Source organism: Pelodiscus sinensis, chromosome 16 (assembly GCF_049634645.1).
Source record: "Pelodiscus sinensis isolate JC-2024 chromosome 16, ASM4963464v1, whole genome shotgun sequence".
Classification (NCBI taxonomy): Eukaryota; Metazoa; Chordata; order Testudines; family Trionychidae; genus Pelodiscus; species Pelodiscus sinensis.
In genome coordinates this window covers 38,773,614-38,798,554 of record NC_134726.1, presented here as the reverse complement: position 1 = coordinate 38,798,554, position 24,941 = coordinate 38,773,614, and the positions used below count along the sequence as shown (strand labels likewise).

The following is a 24,941-nucleotide window of genomic DNA, read 5'->3' as shown; positions in this document are numbered from 1 at the left end:
TTGGGGCTGCGTCTTAACAAACAGACCCCCTGAGCCCAGGATAAATGGGAACCAGTTACAGGAGCTCTCTAAAGAGAATCTTAATATAACTCTAAAGGGAATCTGTTGGCTATAACTACTCGAGAGAGAGAGAGAGCTTGGAGTCATTGTGAATAGTTGTCTGAAAACATCCACTCTGTGTGCAGCAGCCGTCACAAAGGCAAATAGAATGTTGGGAATCATTCAAAAAGGGAAAGAGAATGAGACAGAGAATATCTTACTGCCTCTGTATAAAACCACGGTATGCTCGCATCTTGAATACTTTTTTGAGATGTGGTCACCTCATCTCAAAAAAGATCTCTTGGCACTGGAAAAGGTTCAGAAAAGGGCAACAAAAATGATGAGGAGTTTGGAACAGGTCCCCATATGAAGAGAGATTAAAAAGACTGGGACTTTTCAGCTTACAAAAGAGGAGACTAAGGGGGGATATGATAGAGGCCTATAAAATCATGACTGGTGTGGAAAAAGTGAGTAATAATACTTGTTCCCATAACATAAGAACTAGGGGTCACCCAATGAAATTAATACGTAGCAGGTTTAAAACAAAAAGAAGTTTTTCTTCACATAGCGCACAGTGAACCTGTGGAACTCCTTGCCAGAAGAGGCTGTGAAGAACAGGACTTTAACAGGGTGTAAGAAAGAACTAGATACATTCATAGAGGTTAGATCCATCAATGGCTATTAGCCAGGATGGGTAGGAATGGGGCCCCTAGCCTCTGTCAGAGGCTGGGAATGGGTGACGGGGGAAGGATTGCTTGAAGATTCCCTGTTGTGTTCACTCCCTCTGAGGCATCTGGCATTGGCCACTGTCAGCAGACAGGACACTGGGTTAGATGGACCTTTGGTCCCACGCAGTCTGGCCATTCTTATGTTCTAAAAGAGCAATAAATTACCCACCTCCTGTCCCACCTTCCTCAGAGCCCCGGGTTCGAATGCTTCCCCGACATCCCGAGGCCCCTCGAACTGAAGTCCGGTGCCGCTCGTCTGCCTCTGGCTCTGCTGCAGCTGCAAAGAGACTTTGTAAGTTACGGCCCATCTTTGCAAGATGCACTGGCTCCCAGTGCTCCTCACCTACCATCGTGTGATGAATAACAGAGGCCCAGCCCCAGGGACATTGAGGTTTGCAGCTGCGGATGACCATGACGTTCTGCGAGCCTGAAATCCACATACACCCCTCACATGAGAACACAGTCCGTGCATGTATGATGACTCCTGGCTGGGAAACAACCTTCTCTTTCTCTGCCCCCTAGGGACAGGCTCCTGGCATGCAAAGCGGTTGGTACCACAATGCTGCCATGCAAGCTGTAAGAAGCATGCTCCAAAACCACACTGGGGTTGGCTAAAATAATCTTAACATTACATCAGAACCTAGTGGCTATGGAGTTCAGTGCCTGGCGGGCAGGCGCTCAGACAGACATCCATGAAACATTACCACGGTGGAGATGAACATCTGCTTTGGAACCAGATCAAATGAAGAGCTGCCCCAAATCTCAGGAGGGACGGACTCTGTGTTCTCAGACATGGGTATGCACACACTGTACCAAAGTACGTGGAAAGTCACACGAGCCCCGACCTTAGATTGAAAGGAGCATGTCCGGCCCTTCCCCTACTTGTAAGAGGTCAGAACACCAGGGAGTCTACTTCCAATCCTGCCTCTGAAACGATGTGGCCTTAGGTAAGTCACTTCAACACTTTGTGCTTCACCTCCCTCAGCTGTAGAATAGAGCCAGTAAGGCTGCCTACTTGTGGGGTGCTCTTGAATTATTGTCTCCAAAGTGCTGGGAAGATGAAAAATGACGTGTATGCACCAGAAAATATTACCAGTCTGCTCAAGAGCCAAACTCAAATTAAATGACCTGAAGTAGGTACAATATCCATGGAGAAAGGGCGACCTTTCAAATAGCATAACTGTAAAATACATACCTGGGCCTGAGACAGTACATGCATGTACAGCGTGTGCAATTGCATGTTTGTAGCACATTGTACTTTGCAACTTGAACACCTATGTTTGACAACTGCACTCATAGACGAGGAAAGGATGAACCATTCTCTGTCAGTGTTAAACTAAATTAAAACAGGTGACTGAAATCAAGAATTCCGTCTGTCTCCTGACAGGATTCTCACGCTAATGATAATATAATTTAAAGTCTTTATTTTGAAGATTAGGGCTCAAGTGCTTAGAATGCTCATGTAAAAATGTGCACAACTACCCACTTCTCCTGAATGCACAAATGTAGTCATGTTACCTTTGTGTGCACATTAGGGTGCAAATACATAGGCATTTTTGCATGCAAAGCTCAGAACATTTGTGCCTACATTGCAAGAGCTGTTTGTCCCTACGCAAATGACTTTTCCTGCTATGCTATGTAAAAAAAAAAAAAAAGATACCTCAACAAGTCCTCTCCTCTTCTTTAAATTGAAAATTATTTCCTGCAGTTTTAGCAGTGATGAGTTTAAAATAAACTTATCCGCAAAATGTAAATGGTTTAAAACACAGGAATTTAAAAGTAATTAAGAAATCTAGATACGAAGATTAAAACCTTTCATTCTAAATTTACCCTCTGCCTTTTTTTGCTGTCTGATTGTGAAGCCCATAATCCACAGCAAACCCCAGTTGGTTTGTATGTTGCCACAGCAACGATTGATAGTGACAAGGAAGAAAAGGTAGGTGCGGACTCCTTCTCTGCAGGATGCTATGGGATTTGCTAATGACACCCTGAATCTCTGTGACACAAGAAAACCTCCTAGGCAGAGGCCTCTATGGATGGAATCAAGCATGTTTCTCACTTTCTTTGTGTGATCTTTTGATGGTCCTTCATTTTAACTGAGCCCTACTTGTAGACATTTATTCATGCCACATGGTGGTGATGTCAGGGGAGAAACTGCATCCATTACTTGCCTTGGACTGTCTCGCATGCACTATGCTCAATAAGCCACCCATCTACTCCTGGGACTTCTATCATGCTAAGGTTCTGCGCAGCTTTCCAAGAGTCACCATTTTTCAAGACAATCTGCCACTAAAATATTTCTTTCTTTCCAGTAAAGTATGGTGCTTCCTCCCAAAATGACACTGGCCCAAAGTGCAGGAAGAGCAGCCTTTGGTCCTGGACCAGTCGCAGGTTTAAAGATCAATTTCTCATGAATGAGGGTCCTGACCCTGCACTGCCCTGTATCCTGGAGGGTCATTTACACCTGTGCAAAGTGGATGTACAACACGGCCATTCCGATCAGGTTGCATTTTACACCCAGGCTTCACAGGTGAGACTATACAAGGTGCAAGGCAGGGGAGAATCAGCCCCCAGAGCTCTGTCCCATTCAAGAAAGGCTGGCAAGCCACCCTTTCTGATGAGAATCCACCACATTTTCCTAGCCCTAGCACAACACATCCCCAACCTCCACTAATCTTAGGCCATGTCTTCACTTGCCATGCTGGAGATCGATCTTCTGGCATTCGATTTAGCGGGTCTAGGTAAGACCCGCTAAATCAAATGCTGAGGGTGGCTCCGGTTGGTGCCCACACTCCTCACAGTAGCAAGGAAAGCCAACACAAGCATTTACTCCCATCAGCCTCCCCCTGTGAAGACGGCGCCAAGCTCGGCATAAGGTAAGTTGACTTGAGCTACGTATTTTACATAGCAGGAGTTGCATCCCTTAAACCGACCTTCCAGGTCTAGTGCAGAACTGGCCTTAGATTGATCTTGACAATGTGATAAAATACCGCAATCCACGATCCCCAGGGAAGTCAGGAGACGTACTCAACGTGCACAAGTCTGAGTATAGGAGCTTTCCTCTCACCTGCCACCGACTTGTAGCCAAGGAACCTGGCGATCTTTTGCTGGCAGTGCTCCTGCTCTTCGTAGGTCAACAGCTGGTAGATAAACTGCCAAATGACCTGCTTAGCTGGTGTGTCCAGCACAGGGTACACGTCCACTATGAGCGTATCGATGTTCCTGCACGGGGTAATAGGGAAGGCAAGACAAGGTCACACTCACAGACTGTCACTGCAGTATTCTGTCCCTCGAAAACTGCCTCTGGGCCTCATCCCTTTCTGTCCTATGCCTAACAGAGATTTTAGCTCCTGTAGGCAGCGACTTGTCTCCTGTTTGTCTGAGTAGCGGTACTGGGCCCGTTATAAGCAGGCACTGACACCCAGCCCTTCTGGCATTGGTACTCAACACTTCAAAGCAAGAGAATTCCAGGAAATGTACTTCTGCAGTGGGGACAGATGAGGGGCACATTCCCACACGTGACTCAGGGACCATGTGATGACCAGGCTATAAAAGCACTGTCGTGGGTCAGTGTAAGTGAGGGTGAGGTAAGACTTAGGCCAGAGGCTGCACCCCATCAACACTAGGGGAGTAGGTCTGGACAGATGACTGGGAAGGGCTTGGGAGGAGGCCGGGAAATGGGTGAAAAAAGAAGAAACCCCGTGAGAGAGAGGTAAGATTTGGACAGGCAATGAGTAGGAAGTGGCACATGGCAGTGAGAAGCAGGGGTTTTTCATGGGGAATACAGTATCAGCATAGTTAAAATCCAGTTTAAAAGCCATCTTAAACGCCGGTTCTCCCCAGCTCCATCTTCACTTGGGGCAGGAGAGGTAGGGGGTGGCAGGGACCAGGTCTAAGCCAGGAATTAGCTGATTCCCAGCTTGTGCCCAATCCCAGATGCTGCACCTCTGCTTTTTAAATGTCTTAAGAGCCTACCAGCTCTGGGACTTCTACCATGCTACGGTTCTGTGCGACTTTCCAAGAGTCACCCCCGCTGCGGCTCTTGTACATTTCCAAAGGAAGCCCGGCAGGGAATGCGGGACCAGCAGGGGAATCACAGCAGAAGTAGCGCGAGCGGAGACTGCTTCAATCCCCACTTGTGCAGTTTCCTGCTGCGCCTCTACCTCCTCTGCCCCCCACAGAGACAGTGCTGGGGGGCACCAGCTTTTAAGCCAGCTCCCGCCAGCACCAGCTCCCCCCTTGCTGCTGCCCTCTGATAGAGTAGCAAGAGGGGGAAGCGACCAGTCACATCACTAGTTGACTATCCAATAAGCTTATGCGACCCTAAGTCACTTACATCCCTAGTCCTTGTTCAGGCTAAGCTCCCAGGGAAGTCACAGGGAGTTTGCCTAAGGCGCTCTGGATTTGGGCCCTGGCATTTACACTTCCGAACTTGCCATATAGTAACTACAGGTTGAACCTCTCTAGTCCGGCACCCTGGGGACCTGACCGGTTCTGAACCAGAGAATTTGCCCAACCACGGGAGGTGAATATGGTCTAGCAGCATGACCAACACGTCCACTGCTTGCTGGGCTCTGAGAAGACATTCGGGGTCAATTAGAGCCAAACAACAGCCCAGAACCCTGAGAGCCAGGACTGGGGGCTGGAAACAAACTTTATGGGACTGCGGGAAACTTGGCCACCCCCATGATAAGTGACCTCTGGCTCACTGACATCATGCTGGGTCATGGATGCTGCCAGACCAGAGTGTGCTGGACTAGAGAGGTTCCACCTGCACTGTGCAGTGGAAGGGAGAGGGAAGCCAGGCTGCTTTTCCCAGTGCATGCCAGGGCTCTCAGAAAGATGGTCCTGCTCAGCCCATCCGAGGACATTATCGCACCTGAAATCAAAGCCAGGTCTGATGACGGCTTTGTCAGCACGGTGTGAAAAAGGCCAAGGGGCCAGGGGAGCGAACAAGTGCATTATTGAAGCTCCCAAGGCTGCCAGGAGATCAGTTCCAAGGCCTGCAGCAGGGCAAAGAGGAGGCGTTTGTTCAATCACAGGAAGAGCAGTTTGCCAGCGGGAGGCATTCTTGTGCTAAGGCCAAGGGAACACATTAGCCAAAACACTGAAAGGAGCATTAAGAGGGGAACAGGACCCAACAGGAATGAAATACAAGGGGCTGACTGTAAGAAGAAGGCATGCTGCTGGTGGGGGGCCTGTCCTAACAGCCAGAGACCCCCTAGCTGCATGAAAAGAAGAAGGTCATTTTGTTGATTAAAGGGCACTTGTGGGTGAACCCCAAAAGGTGACAGGATGATTCCCTGACCCCTGCAGGGCTGGGCATCTGGCCAGATGGGCTTCCCTCCCTGTCACCTCAATGCTTTCTCTACAGGCTATGTACAGGTATGGAGTACAGATCAGTACCCCAGCGGATGCTCATGACTTGTGGGAGAAGGTCTGGGGCACCTCATGTCGCCCTCCACCACCCTCCTCTAGCGCTGCTGAAGTATCTCAGGAAGGGAGCAGTGGCCACATCTCCTCGTGCAGAGCAACAGCTACTGTGATACAGGCCCCTTGGGTAGCTGGGGAATACAGCCAAGAAAGTAAGGCGCTTTCAGCAGAGTCCTTTCCAGCATTCTGAGCCTTATAACAACCCAGAGAATCCATCCCAGGTTTACTCTGGCACCAGGCATGATGGGAAGGAAGAAAGAGTTTGGGGCGTGACTCTGCAGGGGCTGAGTGAGAACTGAAGTCGGTGGGCTCAGCAGCTTCTAGGAAGCAGCCCTTACTCACCAAAAGCAGAGCAGTGCCGGTAGCTGGGCAATGCTTAGATGGTCCATAAAGCTGAAGTCTGCTCCGACAGCAAGGGTAAGTGCTTTGATTCATGAAGCAGAGTGTAAGCAGGGACACCCCCACCACCCTCGCAACCAGCTAAACAAACAGAGCATTGAACAAGGTACCGATGCTGGAAGAAGCCTTCCAGTGCTTTGCAGATGATGTAGCGCTCGGGTGGTGTCAACAGATGTTCCAGCTGTTGATTGAAGGTCCTCCCTTGAATCTTGATGTTAGAGGGAAGTATCTCTGCCACCCACTGCAGGGAGGTGAGGGCCGAGGAGGGATTCGGGGAGTCCACAGACTCAGAATCTGCAGCACATAAACAGGAAAAGTGATTATTAAATGGATAACGAACAGGGGGCAACACAGATTCTTAGCATCAGGTTTAGGGAGCCTGCATCTGAAGCCAGTTGCACCCATGGGACCTCTGAGGGAAGCTGCTCTCCAGCATAACGCGGGGATGCAATTTAAGGAGCTGGGAATGACTGCAGCCAAGTCTGTTGTGAAAAGACAGGATTGACTTGAGTCCCCCAACACCCATCCCTGTAACGACAGGGAATTTCTCCCCTTGGAGAAGTAACAAACTATCAAAGCTGATGGGTCTCTAGACCTTAAAACAAATGTGCATGGCCTTAAAGCTGCATCTGACACTCCTCAAAACCTTCTGTCCCCATTTCGCTAACTGTTCCACTCTTACACATACTCAGGCAAACTCCCATTAGCTTCAGTGAGAGTCCTGCCTGAACAGACTTCAAGAACTGGCTCAATCTTTGTGTCTCAGAGGATCCCTGCAACTTAGATTGCCCAGGCATCCCGGACTCCAGTCTGTTGTTATCAGCAGGAAGGACTCTGACAAGGCCAGATGAGCAAGGTAGCACAGACAGCTTAAATCCTGAGTGGAAACCCAGAGGGACCAATAGAGAATGGAATGGGTGAGAGAGCATATGTGCGTCTTTCTCTCAAAATAGACCTAACTGACTCATTTACAAAACCCTGCAGCCACTGGAAAGCAAAGTGGTGAACAGGGAACGTCAGCGCTCGTCAGAAGCAGATATTCCGTCTGAATTACAGTTTCTCATTAACTTTGCTATTCTCAAATGTGCTGTCCCGATATTAACAGAATAAACTATCACAGAGTGTCTATTATTTCAATAGGCCTGAAAATTAATCAGTACCCAAGGAGACTTTAGACCTTTCTCTGCTCTTTTGAACATGGAATAGGTCCCCTCATGAGTCACATTTTCTAACATGAAGGATGCTTTTTAAGAACAGCAAATACACACATTTTATAGCAAATATGCACAAATTCACCTACTTTCTCTTTCTACAGACTCTTTTGCTGAGAATCTCAAGCACTTTATAAACAATATCAATTTAGCGCTCCCAATGCCCTCCTTGAGTGCAAAAGTTACCCTGGGGTATGTTGAGGCGCACAGAGGTCAGATTACTTTGCCATGGTCACGTTGCATTGCTCTTACCACTGAAGGACAGCCACCTCTGGGGTGGAACACAGCAGCTTTCGACAGTGCACAGCAATGGTGCACAACAGTCTGAGGCAGAAAATAAAGACAATTATATCCCACAGAACCTAGAGAGGGCATTTAGGGCTGCACAGTGTAATTATCCAAGTAGGAATTTGGCAAGGCACCAAAACTACAAGTGACACCTCTTTTGAGAGAAGACAGGTGGTCCAGCAATAAGTGCACCCGACTAGGCATTCCAGGTTCAATTCCCTGCTCTGCCGCAAACTTTCTGTGGGATCTTGGACAAGTCACGTAACCTCTTTGTGCCTCAGTTCCCCATCTATACAATGGAGATAACAGCACTGCCCTCTGTCACCAGGTGTTGGGAGGTTAAATCCAACTGTAAAATGCACTGGGATCTCTACTGACACAAAATGCTATCTAAGAAGTGGCTATTATTAATTGTTATTGCTAAGTAGCCAGAATTCCGGTTTTCCTTCTTATCCAAAAGATAGCAACTTTAACAGTACAGAGCCCCTAACACTGGGCTCTGGAGGGATTCAATTGGGAGGGAAAGGAAAGAGGGAATTCATGGAATCCCAATAGTACTGCCTAGGGCCAGGTATTTATTGGCAGCCTTCCAACAAAACACTGACCAAGCCCGCTCTTACTTGGCTTTGGAAACCACTTGGGGCTTGTCTACACTGCGCAGGAGTACAGCCAGTGGAGGTGTGAACTGCAGAACACACCAAAGTGCTGTGCTCTAACCCGCCCTGTGCATGCTGCTGGCAGGGACTAACACGTACCCACTTCATGCTACTGTCCTCCTATTTGAAAGAGAGCTAGTTAATGCCCCTTTACGTTTACACCAGCAGCTAGAAGGTAGCCCTTCAGTGCACTCTGTAATGATCTCCCTCCCTCCTGCTACCCATAGTTCACATTGAAGCTGTGTTTACACTGCACCGCAGTCACCTCTACATTGTGGGCCACGCACTCCTCTCAGCTGCACTGCAATCAGGGGAGTGGCTTGGGTGAAACACTCGAGTTTGCCCCGTGTGTTCCAAAGGCTCTTCCACATTCTCACCAAGTTCCCTACGGTAAATCAGTGTTTCTCCAAGTGTTCTGTGGGCCCGCTCCGGGACAGCTGCTGGCGGGCCCGGCCCGCTTTGCTTACCTAAAGGGTCCATAGCCTCGGAGCCTCGCAGCTCCCGGTGGCTCCGGTTTGCCGTTTCCAGCCATGCGGCGACCCACTTCGAGAAACACTGAGCTAAATGATTCAAGTGAGCTGTCCTACATGACATACCCAGCAACCTGTGCACAGACGTGATGTTCAGTTAGGCACACACGCCACAGGTTTTGCACACAGCTCATTCTAAAGGGCCAGCACAGACATCTAACAGCAGGACGGGTCCCACCCGGCTGGCAGCAGCAGAGTGATGAGGAACCACCTTTCATCTTTGTCCGTGACTCTCCGGATAACCGGGGAGCAGTGTCAGGCTCAGGCCAATGTGGGAAACGTAGGAAAAACGTGGCAGATTCCTCCACCAGGCTCAGTAGATCTGAAGAAAAGTCATCTCCATGCCCCCTCCGCCCCTTGGGCACTGACATGGCAATTTCAAGGGTGAACTTGGCTTTCAGTCCTGTCTGCCTGGTGTGCATTTCCCTTTAGCAATCTTACCAACTGGCAGATGGACCATCCCTTCTTCCACAACCAAGGTTGGCATTGCCCCACTACCCTGCAGCATGGACACCACCTTCTCATGGGAGCAATTCCTGCAGAGCCAGACAAAGAGAAGCCACAGAAATAACACTTTCAGAGCCCGCATCGCACACAACTTCCATGACCGGGGTATCTCCGAAGTCTCCTAAATATGAAAAGGGTTGACAAGAAAAGTAGGACTCTTCTATCAGGAACATAATGGCTGTGTCTACATTGGCACCCCTTTCCGGAAAAGGGATGCTAATGAGGCCAGTTGGAATTGCAAACCCTTTTCCGGAAGATCCCTTATTCCTACTTTCAAGGGCTTATTTTCCGCAAGATCCCGTCTAGACTGGCGCTTTTCTCTGGCAAAACCCCGAGCCGGAAAAAAGCGGCAGCCAACCAGTTTGGGAGGGACAGCCAGACAAGAGCACAATGGCAGGAGTCTGCACCTGCACCTCACAGTGTGAAATGGAGACGACCACAGCTGCCTTCATCTTTGTGGCAGAGGCTATAAGCGCCGCCTGCTGCTCAGACAGAGGTAGAGTATGGTACTCCAGTGGTAGTCTCCCCATGCTCCAGAGCCGTGTTAGAGACGTAGGAGCAAATTCTGCTCATGGTTACATGAATTCCATGCAGACCAAAATCGAGCAGAGGACCTTTGTGAGATGTTCTCAGCCACGCCTGCAGAGTGGAATATCTATGGAGCATGTTTCTGGAGGGCGTCAAGGACTGTGTTGTGGCTAATGATCGGGCATCTCTGCAGTTCATGCTGACAGATGCCTTAACTCATGGGTTCCCAAACTGGGGGCGGGGCGTGAAGAAATTCCGGGGGGCGTGGGGGGGTGGGGGGGTGTTTGCGAGGCAACCCAGTCCCCCCTCCTCCCATCAAGTTTTGCTGCCCTGGTCAGTTCTTTTTTTTTTTGCTCAACAAGTTTTGCTGTTGGGAGAGGGGCGTGAGGGTTTTTCAAAAATCAAAAAGGGGGCGTGATGCCGAAAAGTTTGGGAACCACTGTAACTGATCTTTCCATCTACTATGATACTTTTACAGAGCCTTGCCTCCGGCTTCCCTTTCTACATCCACAATGTGGGCAAAACACGTTTTTCCTGTAAAAGTCCAAGCAGAGCAAGACACTGTTTGCCAAAATGCAGGATGGGAGGCTAATCTACAAATAGGAATCAGCTATTTTCTGGGGATGCTGCTTCAGCCAAAAGTTTGCTGGATCAGCTGAAAACTGAGAACTCAGGAACCAGCCAAAGAGGCATTAGATGTTTAATCTTTAAATATTAATTCTCTTTTACCATGCAGACTGTTCTAGTGCTTCGCTTCTACTTATTACACAGTAAAACAGCCCTGGAATAATGCTGTCATTATTGTTAATGGGAATAGGTCAAGAGTTGGTGGAGGCGGACTGTTTTTTTCTCCTTATTTGCACACAAATAGTAGATGAAGAAAAGGAGTTCTAGATGAAAATACTGCCATCTGTGTAGTTCTAGGCTCAGGATCTTATTCCAGGAGTGTTTCCCGAATTGGTTTATTCCTTGCCCCTTCCATACTATTCAACCTGTGGGACTGAATTGACTTTGGTTCCAGCTGGAGGTTCCAGAATTGTTACATTTCAGAGCTGTATATTGCTTATAGTATTTCACGCATTATGCATGGCTACTGGCAGAATGAACTGTAAATGAATGAAGGGAATGGAAGGCAAGGGTCTAGAATGCCAATCTCACAGGAATGATAACATCAAAATAAAACCAGACATTTGCATGAGGCTACGATCACTGCTCAGACCTTCATGCCTTATACCTTGAGTCACGAGTATTTTTAGAAAAAGTCATGGACAGAGGACGGGGCAGTAAACAAAAATCCACAGACCATGGCCTGTCCGGGACTTTCACTATCAATCTCTGCTCCTAGAACCCTGTTGCTCTGGAGGGGCTCTGTTCCAGTGGTAGGAGCTTACTGGCCTCAGCGACCCACTGCTCCAAGACCCCCGGGGACAACTCTCCTGGGCTGCCCCAGGGACCACTACTCTGGTGGTCCCTGGGGTCTCCCCGAGGACTAGTGCTCAATGGACAGTGGCTAATGCTCTGGCTGCCTCCAGCATCAATGCTGCTCGGACAATCCCCAGGGCCAGCTGCCTAAGCAGCAGCCAGCGTGGCTAGCCCCCAGGACCACCCACATGAGTTCCCACTGGCCATTCCAACAGCTGCCGATGTGGTCGGCCCCCACGGGGCAGCCCCCAGGATCGCTGCGTGGGCACTCCTCAGGGCCAGCTGTAGTGGCTACTGCTCGGGAGCTCCCCGGACTGTGCCAGCAGTGGCCAGTATGGCTGGCCATGGGGCCCACCACTCAAGTAGCCTCACCAGCTGCTGCAGACTTCACGGAAAGCCACCGAATCCATGTCTTTGTCAGCTCCATGACAGAACTGCACGGAGCCTGAATTCTTTCTCTCTCTCTTTCCCCCTCCCCCATACCCACCATCTCCTTTCCCACGTCTTGCTCACAAACGTGCACCGCTCTCATGTTCCTGCTTGTCGGTTTCACACTATTATGGGCTCTCCCACTGGGTCAGACCGATGGTTTATCGAGCCGGGGCAGTGCCCTTTGCTTCAGAGGGAGTGAGCAGGACAATTATTGAATGAGCCACCACCCCTGCCATCCAGTCCCAGCTCCTGGCAGCCAGAGACTGAGCATGGGGCTGCATCTGTGACTATTGTGACCTATAGTCATTCATGGACCGATCCAGGGCCATCCTTAGGCATATGCAGCTGCATAAGGCACCACTAAATTTGGGGCACCACAATGGTGCCCTAAGATGCATATGCCTAGGGATGGCCCCCCGTGGGTTCAGTGCCAGGGCCCAGCACTCAGGGCTAGGCAATACTTTTCGCAGGAGGGTCCCTTAATGAATTTTGGTAGGTGGTCATGGGCCGGCTCCAGCCCCTGGAAGGAAGAGGCAGGGGTTGGAGAGTTGTCTGGGGCCGGGGGTTTTGGATTAAACACACAGCAAAGGGCTTGTGGCTCCGGCCCCTGCTGGGGTAACACTTCGAAAAGGAGCCACGAGCCATTTCAATAGGATCCTGCTGCCTGAGCCATCCCCTGAAAATTCGGTGGCACGGCAGCAGGATATAAATAGAAATGGCCAGATGCCGTCCACGGGCCGGATCAAAGTGTTACGTGGGCTAGATCGGGCTCCAGACCACATCTTGCCCAGCTCCATCTCCAATCGCATCCCACCCTGGACTCAACCCCATCCCCCAGCCATGGGCTATGCTCGCCCCAGGTGGCGGCGAGCAGGGCAAGCACAAGCCAGAGGACTCCAGAGGAGCAGGGGGCAGCCACAGACCCAGTGGAGCAATGCTTTCCCCGTCCCCTCAAAACACCACTTCTCTCTGGCCAGCAGTGTGTCCACCCGTTACTCCTCTGGCTGGTGCCCAGCACTGCCACTGCGGGCTGCTCTGAGGCTCTCCAGTGAGCCTCCCGCCCTGCCCTGATCCAGGATCACCACTTCTCCGAGATCACACAGACCAGACACTATTGAAACAAATCAAGTCTGATCTGTCCAGTCTGAGAAAGTGGACAGCCCCAGCTCCTCACAACTTCAAAACCCCTCCTTTCTTCTCGGCAGAGCGGCTGCTCCTCCCATCCCCCAGAGGGTGTGTGCCAGTGCTGGGCTGCACAGAACCCCAGCACTAGCAGGGATGGCCCTAGACCACGAACTTATCTTTTTAAAAATCAGTTATACTTTTGGTCTTCACAACATCCCCCAGCAAGGAGTTCCACAGGGTGACTGTGTGTGGTGTGAAAAAGCCCTTCCTTTTGTTTGTTTCAAATTTGCTGCTTAATAAGCTGCATCATTTGAGCCATTTTACAGAGATAATTTTATCAGCCAGCATCTTACCTCATATCCAGCCCATTGAGAAATAAGATTCTGTCTCCAGGTTTGAGAGCAGCCTTCTCAGCTGGGCTCCCTAAGCACAGGAGGAAATGAAATATGTTGTTTAGCTGTGTGGTCGTTTAGCCTGGGATGTATTAAGGCTGTCAACAAAGTAACATGCAGGCTGTGGTTTGGTGACAGTTACAGGGGACCTCTGCTTTGAGGGAAGTTAGCCTGGTGAAAGAATGGCTTCTCTAGAAAAGGCCCCATTCACACGGGTACTCTGGGGCAAAGCAGCTTGCAGCACCAAAGTCACGAGAGTTGATGCTGAAGCAATAAAACCAACCGATGTTTCTGGCAACAATTCACACTAGATCTCGGGTCCAAAGCTCAACACCTGCTTGGAACGTCAGATTTCCTTACCAGGCAGGATGGACTCAATCCACACTGGGGCATGTCCTCGTAATGTGAAGCCAAAGCTTTTGCTGCCTTTGTAAACTCGAACAGTTCTGCAGGTAGAAAATCAAAACCCAACAAGGAATTAAATCAACATCCAAGCCGCATGTGGTGCCTGTTTCATAGTCCCTTCCTCTATCACAGCACGTTTGGCTTGGGATATCTCTGGAAGGGTGCGAGGGTTATGGAACTAGGATTGTCCAGCACCTACACCAGTTCTTACAACATACCTCACAAGGATCTTTTTCACTTGGGATTTCACTACCACTGAGTTGGGCGCCCTCTATTTAAGGTAGATAAAATTGATGCTTTTTTTAAATAACAAAATTCAGACTTTTAAACATTTAAATTAAGATTTTTTAAAATTAAATCATAGTTTTTGGTTTAAATTAAATGTAGGTTTATTTTTTAAACATAAACTTATTTAAATAGTCAACCAATGTTAAGACCTAAATGTCTGTTAAAATCATTACAGTGAAACATGGAAGAATACTACTAAGCCTTAAATATTTGCTGGCAAATTTTAAAGAAAGTTCCACTGAGTCACTGGTTAAGCATCCAAATGAGAGCTTGTTGAAGCGCTAAACCAGCTTGGTGGTGGCGAATTAATAGAACTCACATCATCTGGGAACCCCCAACCTTGCAAATTCCCACTATGGCCACGGGTAATACGTTTCCTCACAACGCAAAGAATTTGACAAAGACGCTGGTCTCAAATGCTCTGTCTCTGCCCCCAGGCAGGGCCAATTCACATATGCCCGGGCCTCTGCAGACCATCTGCTTGTCCCTGTCCCACGTAATCACATCCCTCTCCACCTCCTGCCTGCACTGTGAGCTGGAACAGACCACAGTGACTGGGGGAAACTTTAATTATAGGCAACCTGAAAGGGAGCGCAAGCAGTGACAGTAGCTGGGAGACGTGGGCAAGGGAGCAAGCTAGTGGTCAAGGAGGAACTCCCCCAGCCATGCCTCGAATGTCCCCAGTCCTCCATTGTCAAGCCCTCAGTGAGAGGCCCGCGGAGCTTGGGGCTCTATGAATACTTCAGCTAGTCAGCTAGTTAAGAGTGTCTCCAGAAAGTCCTGGAACATCATCAGGCGGCTGTGAACAACACAGCTTGCCCACTCACTCCTTACACAGGGGTACATCACCCTGGACTCTCTACCTCCACAGGTTTTACAGCAGGTCCACAACAGCCCCCCCCCCCCAGCTCTCTGAGTGCTCCTGCACTCAGCTGCCTCAACCCGGGGCACCCGGAAATCAAGGCTCATCAAATCAATGGCCACTTAAGAAAATGTTGTGCCTCCTTCACAACCCTGCTCCCCTTGAAGTAAAGGACAAATCAGCTGATGAAATATGGGAGTGATTTAAATCTCTGATGATACTCATGCTTAAATCAGCAGTCAGAAACTCGTGATTTAAATCATCACTTTTAATCATGTTTTGCATTTGTATCTTTCTAAAGACAGGTTCACTTTCATTTGTTGGTAACCATTAAAACGTGTTCTTCTACTACTAAATTCAACCTTTACACTAAATCTGGTGCTTCTTTTTAATAATCAAGAGGATACATAATATAGGGAATGTCTAGACTACAAGCTTTTGTCGACAGAGGCTTTGTCAACAGATACTGTTGACAAAGCTTCTGTCGACAAAGAGCGTCTAGACTACATCCAGTTCTGTCGACAAAGCAAGCCGCTTTGTCAACATGAGAGTGTAGACGCAAAGGACAGTGTAGATACAATAACGCCTTCTGTTGACAGAATTCTGTCGACAAAAGGCGTTATTCCTCGTAGAATGAGGTTTACCGCTGTCGACAAAACTGCCAAGTTCTGTCGACGTTATGTCGACAGAACTCGGCGTAGTGTAGACTCGGGTATATTTTTGTCGACAAAAGGCACACCCATAGTTACATGTTTATTTAAGCAATTATATAGCTCAATGTACATTTTGAATATTTTATTATGTTAGAAAATGGTAAATGATGCATTTCTTATTTACCAAATGATTAATTTTTTACTTGCAATTTGTGCCAAATTCTATTTGATGGAATTCAAATCCAATTTGAAAGACACATAAACAGTATTAATTTTAATTAAGTACAATTTGAAATATGCCGGTTACATAAAAAAAAATAAAAAATTGACCGACATACGTTTTGAATGTAAAACAAACTAATTTAATAAACAAAGGAAATGTTACCTGTAGTTAGTGAATTGAATTAATTGTTTTTGGCAGGCCCACTGATTGGGGTGGAGGCAAAGGGGGCAACTGCCCCAGGGCCTGGCAATTCCAAAGGGTAGCCGGTGACTGGAGCCCCAAGAGGCACAAAAGATTGATTGGGGGAGGGGACCTGGCTCTGTCTGGGAGGCCCTGAGGCCTGGCTGCCCCCAGCCCTGCCCATTCCCCAAGGTCCAGCCCCTTCCAGGAGCACAGGCTGCACGCCCTTTGCCCAGGGAGCCAGCAATTCTATCCCCCCCGCCTGGTTTCTGCTCACCATGTCCCTTAATATTTTATAATCAGAAGATCTCATCCTCTTTCACCTAGATTTTGATGTGTAAAAGGGAAGTCAAATCCCCCGGAGCCATTGATTCCCCTATGAGGGGCACGTACAATATACATACATTGCTAATGCTTAGATATATTTGCTATTTGTATAGGAGTAAGACATGACAAAGGTCAAGGCCTGTCACAGGTAATAACTTATAATAAGGAGACGAGGGGAAGTGAAACCAGTCTTCTGTTAAGTAGAGATATGGATAGATTCCACATCCTTTAAACTTGTGACCGGCTCAAGCAGGAAAGGAAAAAGGAAAGTATGGCTTGCCCATTGTTCAGCAAAAGTGAATGAATGTAACACAGTTGTAACCGCAAAGTCAGCAAGTAGGCACTGTATTTAACCTCATTTGGAAAATTAACCTGACCTATAGGAATGCTAAACGTCAAAAATGAAGTAACCTATCATGTTAAGACACCTAAACCAGGAAGGATGTTAACCCTATAAGAACCCCTGCATATGAGATGTTGGGGGTCGGCTCTGATTTGAACATTGAGTTCCTTAGCCGTACCTTGGTTGCAACCAATAAACTTGAGTTGGACCCAGCCTGAAAGTGTGACTCTCTTCTTGGGGTAAATCAGACTAGCCTCCAAGGGGACGAAACCAGCAATTTATGCAACAATTTGAGTCATACAATGGAGCAAACCTCCCAGTTATTTCAAGGCCCAGTTGGTTTCGCTTTGAATGAACTAGTCATCAAACGGAATTAGCTGAATAAACTGAAATGAAGAAACTATTCCCTCTGCACCTGCAGCATAGGAAATGCTGGTCATGGGACGCACATGACTGAGCCCTCACTTCTGGAGCCAGAAAAGCTGTCTGCAATACCAATCAAAACTTTCTAACAGCCTTAGCATGCATTGATTAAGATGAAAGCTTTTGGCTCAGAACGGAGGAGGCGCTGAGGAGAGAGGAAAGGTTGCCAGCAGCAGCCAGAGCTGCTCAGGTCCTGAAAGGAGAGTCTGAACGCCCACTCTTGCTCTCCTTTGGAAATTTCCTTTCTAAGCAATTAATTAACAAATTAATCAAAGGGGAGGTTAACAGAAATACTGAATTCTGAACATGAAGACACACAGACACAGTCGTCTAATGATACAAACACGAAGGGGGGAGGGGGGAAATTACTTGCCGGGATTCTAAAACTAATCAAGCAAGGAAAAGCTGGGGTGAGCATTAAAAAAATATCCCCCTCAGGGGAGGTTTGTTAGATTGTGGAACTGTCTCAGGGAAGTGATGGAAGCTCTCTCACTCGGAGCACTTAAAACTGCATAGGGCTTGAAAACGTTTGTTACAAAGACAGATCCTGCCCTGGCAGGGAGATGGACGGCAAGACATTTTGATTAGTACCATCTCTGGCTTCTGTGCACCAAACTCCGGCCAACTGCCATGAGGGCAGAATCTACTTTGCTGAATCTGTGAAACACAACAAGGGCGCAGTGGCGAGAGAGGATCTGTGTGTAACCCACCGTGGCAGGTTCCAAGGCGTCACCTTCATTCCTCCCTGCCTGCAACTTTCTCTCTGTTCTTAGACAATCCCAGCCCTGTGGCTCCCATGGGCAGGACGGGCCTCTTTATGCTTTCGGTTGAGGCGAGACCGTTTTTGACTGAAAACACTGACTGGTCTGGACTGGCCCAGCACTCTGGTGTTACTGTGGTATGTCTCCTTAGAGTTAGCATCAGCCAGAGATTTGAACTCAGTTCCTCACTCTCGAGTGGCAGGAACTGGCAGTGCCATGTTGGCCACAGTGAGCCCGTAGCTTGTGTCAATCTGCAGACACTATGGGGACAGCATTTGTAAGCTCTGGAGGGAGTCCCGCCCAGTCCTGCTCACCTGGCGGGAGGGCCACTCACTGTGACGTAGATAAGGCGGAGAGTCAAAGAAACTCCAGAGGGGAGACTCAGGGCTGTGGGAGAAGTGTTGGAGGCTCCTCTCCACCTGGGGAGGACATGGTCTGGTCCCAGCTCCCAGGGAATTCTGCCTGGAGAGGGTTTTGTTCCATGCTTGTGCCCATCAATAAGATGCTGGTAGGCGAGTAAGCAATTTCAGCATCTCATGGTGGCTTTCCAGCCCCGTAGGAGGATTCACCAGCTGCGATGACAGCAACAACAATAACAAAAGAGGCCAGCACATCCTTTTGTGAAGTGGGAAGCGATCAGAGGGGAAGGGAACACATGTTCTGGTGAATGGTTCAGACAGGCTCCTGGAGGTCTCCAAGCATACCTAGGTCTAGCCACATGGGGCCATGGAAATGGGTGTTTCAGACCTCTCCTCCTTCCCCTCAGTTCCTGCTACAGGTTCTCGTGGCCTCCCACAGATGGGGCTGAGGATTCCAGCAATCGTACATGCCAACATATGCTCAGAGAAACTGAACACTGTGCATGCAGCCTAGGACAGTGACCAGCGTGGCATCACAGCTGGACAGTGCAGGAAGGAAATCCACAGCCCTAGCAGAGCACATCCTCTTTTCCAGAAAGAATTCATTGAAACAAGCTTTAGAAAACCAACTGATGGTAAGGGATCTACCAGGAGATGGACCTGAGCTGTGAGGTGGAGCCCAAACTTTCCCAGAGTTCAAAGGGGAGATATAGTTCAACTCAGTTCAGGCTATCTACACTGCAGGCTTCTTTCAGAAGCTTTTCCAGAAGAGATCTTCTGGAAAACTTATTCCAAAAGAAAGCGCCCACACTGCAAAAGCGCATCGAAAAAGTGATCTGCTTTTTTGAAAGATAGCGTCCACACTGAATGGATGCTCTCACGCATTTAAGCTGTGATTACTATCGACAGAGTGGCCATGAGGGCACCTGTGCTTTTTTCTCTTTCCTCTTCTTTCGAAAGAACTCCCTCTTCCCCATCCACACACGCCTTCTTCTGAAAGAGCTCTTTCGGAAAAAGGATTCTTCCTCATAGAAAGAGGTTTACCAATGTCAGAAAAACCCCTCAGTTCTTTCAATTTTTTTCGAAAGAACGCGATTGCAGTGTCAACATAAGTGAAGTTTTTTTGGAAAAACAATTGTTTTTCCAAAAAAACTCTGCAGTATGGACATACCCTCAGTCTCATTTGTATACTAAATTCACTTACAATGAGCCACCAAAGACCTGTCTTTTTTCTCTTCCCTTTTCCCCATGTCTCTCCCCATTGCAATGTGCCTGCTCCTTCACAAGAAGCAAGCTTTTTTATATGAGGAGCAACCAACTAGGCATTTGAAGATTAAGGGAAGAGTGTTACCTGCGGGCAGCCCCTGACCCCACGCTGCTGGCGATCAGAGAAGTGGTCTTCCGCAAACCCTTGCCGGCTTCCTCATGACTCCGAGGCACTGAGCTTGCCCGGGTCGACACCAGCAGCCGCTCCTGGTGGTCTTCGCTGCGGCTGCGCCTCAGCCGGTTGGTGTGCTGCTCACTCTTGGACCGGCAGAGCTTGCTGATCAGGCTCTGGGACACCACCTCGTCAAAGCGCTGCCGGTGCTTCTTGGGGATGAAGATCCTGGCAAACATGACAGGGAGGCAAATCAGAAGAGAAGTGAAGCTGGCAGCGTCCCCGTGGCAGAGGCAGGGCCCTGGCTTCTGTGACACCTGCAGAAAAGTTCAAAGGGGTCTCCTGTGGCACTAAACCCCCTGCACCAAGAATCCAGCAGCCTTCCAAACAGCAGCTCATGCGAGAATACAGGGTCCCGCCAGGTGGGCACGATGCTCACACCTTTGCCTGAATCACCTGCTGGATATTTCTGTAGAGTTCTGTTGCCAAGCCCTCCCCACAGCTTAATGCTCCTGTCAGTCCCGAGAAGACTCAAATGCCCACAGAGCGGCTGTAACTGGGGAGCATTGGTGGTGAAAACAAGAGAGATTTCTTCCAGCAGAGACAGATTTAAACAGCTCTATTACCCCCCACCACATGCCCAATCTCCGACTCTCCTTCTGCTGCCAATCCTCCTCTTCTGGTCATGAAAAGGTCCAATTCAAATCCCAAGTTAAATACTTGCCCCACTCCAGGTAACGTTCCAAACTGCTGGGGCTGACGGGAGAAGAGAGTCTTGCCCCTGCCGTATCTGTTCTGTTGCAGACCAACAGGATCTGTCTCCTTAGGTTTAAAACCCCATTGATTTTTCTCCCCCTCAGCCTCCGGAAACAGCTACAGTATCATGGTTCTACAGCGTGTATGACAGTGAAAAGGATTTTTAAAGTTGATCAGCCAGATGGTATTTCATAGGAGCTACGTTCTGACTGCAAAAGCAGGATGAAATCATCTGCTTTCCCCCAGGCATTCTTCATATTACTGATATTCAGGTGTACAAACGCCCCCACACTAACATCCCTGCACACCAAGCATGCCAAGTTAACGCCTCCAGACATATACAGTTTTTTTATTGGGACAATCTTCTGCCCAGAATTTTGATATCCATCTCCCCTCAACTAATTTTCCTGCAATAGTATCTTAACACACGCCAAAACTCCTACTCCTCCGTACCTCGTGGCTATGGGGGTGGAAGAGAAAGATATTGTCGTCTTTCTTACACTTGGAAGATGCTCTGATATTAGGGTGTCGGGTGCTGGTATAATAATACTAGTTAGGAAGAAAGAGATTACCAAGAACTGAAAGGCAGAAAGGAGAGAGATGCTAACCAAGCAGACTTTAAACTCATACCTTGTCTATAACATTAGCAGCAGCATTTGATATACAGAAAATACAACGTGAATTTCTATAACAATTTCTGTCTCTCCAGCATACTGAATCCTAAGAAATCCCAAAGTGCTACCCAAACTATATGGCTACGTCTACACTGGCATGATTTTCCGAAAATGCTTTTAACGGAAAAGTTTTCCGTTAAAAGCATTTTCGGAAAAGCACGTCTAGATTGGCAGGATGCTTTTCCGCAAAAGCACTTTTTGCGGAAAAGCGTCCATGGCCAATTTAGACATGGTTTTCCGCAAAAAAGCCCCGATCACCATTTTTGCGATCGGGGCTTTTTTGCGGAAAACAATACTATGCTGTCTACACTGGCCCTTTTGCGCAAAAGTCTTTCGGAAAAATACTTTTGTCCGAACAGGAGCAGCATAGTATTTCTGGAAAAGCACTGACGATTTTAGAGGAGATCGTCAGTGCTTTTCCGGAAATTCAAGCGGCCAGTGTAGACAGCTGGCAAGTTTTTCCGCAAAATCAGATGATTTTGCGGAAAAACTTGCCAGTCTAGACACAGCCTATATGTACAGCACCATTAAAATGCAACCACCTCTGGGGTGGAAGGAAGCAACCAGTCCACTACTGCTGGGAAGAGGAGAAATTTTGGTGATGGAAATCAGAGCAAACCCTGGCACCTATGAAGAGTGTTTCCAGGAATGTTAGTGTGTGCACAAAAGAGAGGCAAGGTCTCGGTTTTCACTATCTCGTGCAGAAATTGTAGAAACCCACCTGCTGTCCTTTGGCAGAACAAGGGCAGAGATGGCTTGGGCAGGCCATGCCCATCTGAGTTCTGTGGTTGTAAAGGTCAATCTCTTTATGTATGAGGACACTGGGTTTTTTTGAGGGGGGATCTGCGTTCACAGAAGAGGGGACATTTGAAATCCTTCTGCATAGGCAAGCAGCCACAGGAACCTTTCGTCCAAGGGCAGATTAAAAGTGCAGAGCCAGGGCCAAAAGAAATACTAGCACGGGCGCACCCTTCCTCCCTTCACCCCATCAACACTTGGTTCCTCTGGCCTCGCCGCAGTTCCAGCCACGCTCCTTAGCTGAATCAGAGTCACGAGTTTCCAGACAGTGCTCCTGTCCCTTTCCTTTGGGGGATGTGACATAAGGAGTTGAAGGATGTGAGGGACGTGGAATCGTGCATCTCTTCCATCCTGTGCCCTCTGCTGCACACAGTCTCACTGCTCCGAGCAGGGCCCGGGACCCCATGGCTCCTCCCTGTATCCTGGCTTTGGGGTTTCCCGTTCTAGTCTTCCTTTTCTCTTTCTCACCTCATGCCACCACAGCCCAGCATCTGATAAGCAGAGCACAGCGCATGGTAGAATCATAGAATCCTAGAGCTGGAAGAGACCTCAGGAGGTCATCAAGTCCAGCCCCCTGCCCAAAGCAGGACCAATCCCAACTACAGAGAGCTCTACTACTGGGGTCATTCTAGCTGAAACCAATTTGCTCAGACACGCCTGGGCTAAAAGATTGGTGCAAAATAGAGGCCAACCTTCTTCTCTTTGTTACACTGGGTTCAGTGCCAGCTATGAATTCCACGAGGAACATATCTCTGTATGATAAATATACGCTCTCTGCCTTCATTTGTCTGGCACGCTGGAAAATAGCAGCGTCTACCAGCAAACGCAGAATTCTCCACAGGGGAAAAAAAACCCAATTTCATCCAGGTTTTGAGTATATGAGAAAATAAGTTACGAAAATTCTGGAGCCTTAAACTTGCCTCTGCAGGGTTTTTGTGCCATCCCTTCTCCCTCATTTTATTCAAGGTGAATCAAAAACTGATTTGCATATTCCCATGGAGGTCCATAAACTCTCCACATTGCACAGGGAGGTCCAGGCTCCCCCCGGTAAAAACGCCTGCCTGGCTGACTCCTTGGGGCCCTAAGCTTTCCAGAATGGACCAGGTCACATAGAAGACTGGTCCACATTGAGTGTCTGAGCTTTTTTGCCAGGAACAGGCTCTGTTGTTCATTTTGGGCCAAGTTCGTACTTCAGTTCCATGCAGGCAGCCCCACTGGGCTTGTCCATTTATACTGCATGGTGCCAGAGCCCATGTTGCTGTACTATGCACATCAGCTAGTCAGAGGCCTCACTTTCCTGGATCAAACCCTCGGGCTTCAGCTCCTGGGACTCAGGGAAATGTCATTGCTTTGTTGCAATCCATGAATTTTTCATTTCCATTTACTGACTGGATTAATGAATTAATAACATCCCAATTCATCCCATGCCCACACGTTTGGTTTGCATTAGTAAGGGCTTCCTGGGAGTTCTTTAGTGTTTCTATAGTAACCATTCTTATAACTCAATATACCTCCATTGAGTGTCTTATTGTCAGTCTACTCTTTGTTCACTACCCAATACATTCTAGCTAGGGTCAATAATTCATTATTACTTTGCAACCTTGAATTCAGTGCATAAAGAAAAATTCTAATATCTATGGCGAACTAAGGACCCGGGGTTTACACCTTCCCATAATCCAGACTAGAGATCACAAAGGAGATACATCAAGTTTTTGATGAATTACAAGCAGAATTATTGGGACAAACTCAGTGCGGGTTTCACAAAACTCAGATCCATTACTTCAGTGGAGCTGTGGCCTTTTTCCCCAGTGCTGACTCTGGCTCAGGGTCTGCCAACCATCTGTTAGTGAACACAAACCAAGCCATGAAGAAGCTGACAGGAAAGGGATTGCACAGCAAGAGAACTACAGGTGGGATGTAGGATCCAGTAATTGGCTCAGGGCAGCGGTGACCAAAAGTCATCACCATGTGACTGCCGTTTGGTGCTCTCTGCAAAGGGGTTTGTGGGTGGCAGTCCATTCTGAGAATGCAGCCAGCCAGCCACTTACACTCCCATTACAAATTGCATTAGAGGTAATCTAGAGCCCTGACTGGGCCATGAAGACAAACTTACTCTCTAGCCCAGGGTTTCCCAAACATTTTTGACCACCGGTCCCCTACAGGGTCCTGAAAATTTGGTGGAGCCCTTAAAATATTGTGATATTTAATTCACTAGGAACCCAAATAGACAAAGTTTTGGACTCAGAAAATTACAGCCGGTCCCCGAGTTGCGAACGGTCGACTTACAACCGTTTGCAGTTACAACCGAAGCTGTTGTAAATGGTGGACCCCGAGTTTACGAACGTGATCCGCGCTTATGAACAGCGCGATCGCACGTAACTCTATAGGGTCCGACTGACAAACGAACCGAGTTACGGCCAATTGCTTGGTCTGCAACCAGTTCGTAAGTCGGGAAGAGGCTGTAGTAACAAAATAACCGGGTCATACAACAGTCATTAATATTTTCTCATGGAACCCCATGATCTGTTGCATGGAGCCCCAGGGCTCCACAGGCCATATTTTGGGAAACCCTGCTCTCACCCATAGCAGTGGTTTCTCCAGGTCAAATACTACAGGTTGCACCTCTATAAACTGGAATTCTCTGGTCCAGCAACATTCATGGTCTGGAAGGACCACAGATGTTCCAGGATCAGAGTCCCAGTGCACTGCAGCGGGTGGGGGGCTGGGAGCCCAGAGTGATGCAGAGGGAGGGGGTTCATGCACAGCCCAGCTGGGCTGCGGCGGGGAGGGAGGATGGGAGCTGGTGCGCGACTCAGCTGCA

At 48.5% G+C, this 24,941-nt stretch overlaps 1 protein-coding gene across 6 annotated transcripts in view; it reads right to left on the bottom strand.

The window, feature by feature from the left end:
- Nucleotides 1–24,941, bottom strand: part of GRID2IP (Grid2 interacting protein) — a 106,711-nt gene that overhangs the window by 24,067 nt on the left and 57,703 nt on the right. For all 6 annotated transcript variants that reach the window (XM_025190016.2, XM_075899867.1, XM_075899868.1 and 3 more), the window contains 7 exons: nt 19,866–20,120; nt 14,051–14,136; nt 13,652–13,721; nt 9,726–9,820; nt 6,710–6,893; nt 3,835–3,989; nt 937–1,044 (listed from right to left, as the gene is read on the bottom strand). In XM_025190016.2, coding sequence (XP_025045801.2) covers nt 937–1,044; nt 3,835–3,989; nt 6,710–6,893; nt 9,726–9,820; nt 13,652–13,721; nt 14,051–14,136; nt 19,866–20,120 — 953 coding nt within the window. The remainder of the gene's footprint in view (nt 1–936; nt 1,045–3,834; nt 3,990–6,709; nt 6,894–9,725; nt 9,821–13,651; nt 13,722–14,050; nt 14,137–19,865; nt 20,121–24,941) is intronic.